The following is a 5,140-nucleotide window of genomic DNA, read 5'->3' as shown; positions in this document are numbered from 1 at the left end:
ACCGGCCCGCCCGGCTCCCCGGGGTGCGCCGTCCTCGGTCCCGCGCCCTCCGGGCTCGCAGGGACCCCCCTCCTCCCTGCCGGCTCGCGGCCCCGCCCGGCCCGGCCCCCGCCCAGCGCCCGAGCGCGCCGACGATGTGAGTCCTGCTCGCCTGTGCCGGAGCCGCAGCCACTCGCGCGCCCAGCCGGAGCGCAGCGCAGCGCAGCCGCGGGCGCTCGCCGGGTCGCTGGCGCGGGCGGCGCGCTCGTGCCCTAGCGGCGTCCCCCGGCCTCTCGCCGCCGCAGCCCGCGGGCCGTCCCCGGCCGGCCGCCCCCGGCCCCAGCGCCGCTGACCCTGTCCGCCGCGGGCGGGGACGCGGGCGGAGGAGGCGCCGCCGCGGAGCCCCCGGACGCGACCATGTCGGAGGTGCTGCCCTACGGCGACGAGAAGCTGAGCCCCTACGGCGACGGCGGCGACGTGGGCCAGATCTTCTCGTGCCGCCTGCAGGACACCAACAACTTCTTCGGCGCCGGGCAGAACAAGCGGCCGCCCAAGCTGGGCCAGATCGGCCGGAGCAAGCGTGGTGAGTTGGCAGCCCCCTTCCCTGACACCCCGTTCCTCCGGCGCCGCGGCCTGGCCGAGGCTCGCGGGCGTCTCCCACGCGTGGAAGCCTGCTCGGATCCCATGGAATCCCCTCCCGCAGAACTGGGGGATCCCGCACTGCGGGTCGGGATAGGGCGGGCCGAGGGAACGCGTGCCCAGCTGCCCGATCCCCGGTGGGGTCACCCCGGTGGGCGTGGTGGCTGCCAGCTGCAGCGGGGCCGAAGGGTTCTACCCGTGTCGCCACCCGCGTCGAAGTTTGCGTTTTGGTGTCCGCCCCCCACCCTCTTTTGCGCAGTGTAGTCGCAGCTGCACTCGGTCCTCAGCCCTGGGGGGAGGGGGTCCCAGGGCTCCCCCAGGGACCGCGTGGGCAACCGCGGCGGGTATCCCGTTCCTGCGAGGACTGCGAGGCCGTTCGGGTCCTCGGGCTTTCCATTGTTACTTGGCAGGGGGCGGGGGTTTGCCAAGCTTGGGCGCTCGGCGCAGGAGCTGGAGAAGCCCCGGGGAGGCTGAGACGCAAAGAGGCTCCGAGAGGAGCTCCAGAGGCCAGGGGACAATGGGGGGGACCGACGGCTGCCCGGAGAGACTGAGACGCAGAGATGGAGGGGAAGGGGGGACACGGGAGACCGAGGTAGGCAGAGGGACCGAGACAAAGCTCCAGAGAGGGAGCTGGAGCGGGAGAGACAGCGAGCCGGGGACGCAAGTCTGGGGAGGACAGAGGAGCAGCCGCAACAATGAGGGTGACCGACACCCCGGACAGAGACCCAGGGACCTCGATAGGCCACCGTCGCGTCGAGGGGACTGATGGAGGGACCGAGAAAGGCGAGGCTAGGTACCGACGGTGAGAGAGGCTGTGACCTCTGCAGCGGCGGGGAGAGCGGAGCGGCCGAGTCCGCCCGCCGGGGGAGCGGCCCAGAGGCCACGCGGGAGGGGGGCGCCCGCCCGGGCCGGGCCCGAAGCCCCCATGAGCTGCGCGCCGTGGGAACAGGCTCCGGCGTTCCCTCCCGTCCCCGCACCTCTGCCCCCAGCCGTAGCCACCCGCGCTGTGCTCGGGACATCCCCGGGGGTCCCAGGGACCCGGAGACCTCGGCTCCCCTTCCTGTCCTTTCTGAGCCTCGGAGCCTTGTTTCCAAATGAACGCGCGGGGAGAGGGGAGCACGCGGCCAGGACGCGCCCTGGCTGCAGCGGGGCTGCTGGGTTTGCGTCCTTTCTGCCTCCTCGTCTCAGAATCGAGCCGGGACACAGGCTGGGGGGTGGGGGGCTGCTTCAGAGGAAAGCAGACAGGGACCCCTGGCAGGGGCAGAGGAGACGCGGCTGTCACACCGCTCAGACAGCCCCCGTCCCCCCCCCCCAACTGGGCGTAACGCGAAACTTCCAAGACCCCTGCCTGGGCCCCAGCGCGCTCACCTCTCTTTCCCCACCTTTTTTGCAGTTGTTATTGAAGATGATAGGATTGATGACGTGCTGAAAAATATGACCGACAAGGCACCTCCCGGTGTCTAACTCCCCCAAAGACAATGAGTTAAGGGAGAGGATAAGAACGGCGATACCAGTTATTGGCCAAAAGCATGAAAAGAGAAAGCACTTTGAAATTGATTACTAGCTCGCTGCCCACGATGAAACCAACAACCTGTATCTCGTGTCAGGCCGGGAGGAGGCGTGAGGAGGAGCAGAAGGCTTTGGGCTCCTCTGCAAAAATAAAAATAAAAAAATAAATAAAAATTCTAAAAAATGATAAAAAAAAATCACTATATACACACATATAAGGAAATAAAAAAGAAGTCTCAGTTGCGGCTATCTGTCAAAATTAATATCCATTTCTTTTTATATACGGTGAATTTTGCGCAATCATAGATCTGGGTTCTGAACGACTTAATTAAGTGGCAACACCGGGTGTTTTGAGGTGTTGGCACTCTTTGCTGATTTGGCTGTTCCCAATGTTTACATTATTTAATCTTGCAAAAATGATTCTGTGCACTTGGATGTGAAATGCTGTCCAGTTTTATTTTATTTTATTTTTTTATGTTGTTATCCTTGGATGTACAAAAAAATGAGAAAATGATCTCTGTAGATATTCTGTTTTATTTTGGTCATCTTTTGAAGTTATCAGGAATGTGTTTAAAACAAGAAAAGAACTTTCTAAAGGAATGATACACAGAAAGGATCCTTGTTTTATTTTACAATGAATTGTAAAGCTTGTGTTTCTTTGTTGCTGCAAGCTATTTGCCCAAGTTAATGCAAATGGACACATTTTATATGTCAGAAAAAAAAAAAAAAAAACATGAAAAACAAAAAAATGCTTGAGCTTTTTCTAACCTCCCCCTGCAGTCTGTTGTGTGAGCAGCCTGTTTTTTTCTCTAATATTGTGTCAGTTTATTCTCTTTAATGGACTGTAAAAAAAATGTAATCACAAGAGTGCCAAATATCTTGAAATGCCAAAAGGCATTTTGGTTTCTTTTCTTTTCCCTGTGCTCTGAGTCCACGTAAAGGAATGCTTGGAGTGTCTTTTCTGTTATTTATAGGGATTCTCTTAAGGCACACCAGCTGCCTGTTTTGCATGGTATTTGCAAAAATGCCTCTTGCGTGAGGAAATCTTTTACCATTTTTTGTTTGCAACTTTGGACCTCAAGAGGTTTTCCTTCCCTTCCCTTCCCTGTTCCCTCTTTTCTTAATTCTATATTCTGTATGTTGCACCTTGAACCAGCACACAGGGCTATTTCTCCAATGTACAATAAAAGAACTGTTCCTGTGTCTCTCTCCTCTCTTTTCTCTGCTTTGGTTCTGGGGGACTTGCTGTTTGTCTGGTGGCTGCAGACAGGAAGAAGGGGACTGTGGCTTTGGTCTGGGAGGCAAAGAGTCAGTGTGAGCACTGTGGGGGGGGGGGCTCAGATGGAAGGAAAGATGGACTGGCAAGACCATCCCCCAAAGGTGAGTTTATTCAATTTTGGATTTGTAAGTTGGACTCTCCCTGCTTTCCTGAAGTTTCTGCCATCCCTGGTGGGTGAGGAGGCAGGGGGATGGTGTGCTGGGTGGCAGCTAGTCTTATTAAGAGCAAAGTTTGGGGGCTAGCAGACTTGTATTCAAATCCCAGTTCTTTGACTTCCTCGGTCTATGGACTTGAGCACGTCTCTAAACATCTTTAAGCCTCAGTTTCCTCATCTGTAAAGTGGAGATAACTCAGCTCCTGCCTCCTAGGGTTGTTGGGAGGATTAACACAGCACCCAGCACATAGGAGAACTCAGTATCAGGCCACTATATGCCCTTTTAAACCTTCACCAAGGGCCACTGTTCTCAAAGGCAGGGCTGAGGATGAGCTATGCACCTTCACCTTCGAGAGCTCACGGGCCCCTCTTGAGGGGTGAGCCCGTGCTTCTGGGGCCCACAGCCCCACTCAGCAGCCTTCCTCCAATCACCACTTGAAAAGGCTTGTTATAAAAAAAAAAACACCTCAGCTCCCTGTTAGGCTTGGGGCAGTTAATGGTGGTGGAGCAGTCCCCTGGGGGAGGAAGGTTGGAAGGAGGATTTTGGCTGAAGAAAGGCCCAGAAAGGTTTTTCTCCTGGGCTATTACGCATCCAGAAGCCCTGGTATTGGCAGCTTTTAATGTGTTTGTTGTAAAACTGTCAGCTAGGTAGTCACAACACAGCTCACAGTGACAGGAGCCTGAGTGTGACTCAGACATCAGGTAAGAGGCCCTAGGAGGGGGGCCCCGGGGGAGGGGGTGATGTCTCATCTCCCTTCCAGGCAGTGGAGGCCCCACAGCCTCGGGAGGTCCCAGAGAGCTCCTCATCTGAACAGTCATTATTAGGAACACGGGCAAGCTGGAGCTGGCGGTGTCAGCGGGATGACTGGGGATGCCAGCTTGTTTTTCCCAAGTGTATGACCCTCTTCCCAAACCTGACTGTCCTCCCTGCTGACCAAGGGATGCCCAGTGCTTCAGAGGTGATGGGCCATTAGGTACTACGGAGCCCAGCAATCCCCGGCTCTTTCCCTCTGAGAAGGTCGAGGGGTGCCATGCAGAGAGTCAAGTTCAGGGCCCACCTTCTGTTTGGACATCAATCTGCCAAGAGGGGCAGGAGCCATGTGAAAAGATCCTTTCAGAAGTCATGATTTCTGTCCGCACCCAGGAGTAATTACGCCCTACCTGATCAAAGCACTGTGCAATTATAAAGTGCTTTTCCTTCCATTCTCTCATGCAATCATCCCTGCCACCCTGGAAACCCACGGCAAGTCACTCTCTTCAGTGGGTGAGGAAGTTGAGGCCCCAGAGAAGCTAAAAGGACCGTGCGGCATCTGCATTAATTGAGGTTTTACTGTATGCCAGGCTCACAACAGTCCTATGAAATAGGCGCTATTATTACTCTGATTGTATGGGAGAAACTGGGGCTTGGAAAGGTTAAGTAACTTGTATAAGCTGTCTCAGCTAGTAAGTAGCTAAGACAAGACTCGAACCCAGAGCCCATGCTCCAGGATGGGGATGCAGAATCATCTGACCCCAGACCCAGGCTCAGTCCCAGCTGCAGTCATTGTCCTTCAGCCTTAAAGGTCCTTTTGTTGGTTTGT

General features: G+C 56.1%; 1 protein-coding gene across 1 annotated transcript; it reads left to right on the top strand.

The window, feature by feature from the left end:
• Positions 1 to 302: 302 nt before the first annotated feature.
• CAMK2N1 (calcium/calmodulin dependent protein kinase II inhibitor 1) lies at positions 303 to 3,298 on the top strand. The gene is made up of 2 exons (XM_063106598.1): positions 303 to 562; positions 2,012 to 3,298. The coding sequence occupies exons 1-2, from the start codon at positions 397 to 399 to the stop codon at positions 2,080 to 2,082; spliced, it is 237 nt and encodes a 78-aa protein (XP_062962668.1). The 5' UTR covers positions 303 to 396; the 3' UTR covers positions 2,083 to 3,298.
• Positions 3,299 to 5,140: the final 1,842 nt, after the last annotated feature.

Source organism: Cynocephalus volans, chromosome 8, assembly GCF_027409185.1.
Source record: "Cynocephalus volans isolate mCynVol1 chromosome 8, mCynVol1.pri, whole genome shotgun sequence".
NCBI lineage: Eukaryota > Metazoa > Chordata > Mammalia > Dermoptera > Cynocephalidae > Cynocephalus > Cynocephalus volans.
Note: the sequence above shows the minus strand (reverse complement) of the source record. Positions and strands in the feature narration are given on the sequence as shown.

Coding starts and splice junctions, on each gene's coding strand:
- CAMK2N1 (XM_063106598.1), top strand. CDS start 397: ATGTCGGAGGTGCTGCCCTACGGCGACGAGAAGCTGAGCCCCTACGGC. Junction 563..2,011: donor GATCGGCCGGAGCAAGCGTG/GTGAGTTGGCAG, acceptor CCTTTTTTGCAG/TTGTTATTGAAGATGATAGG.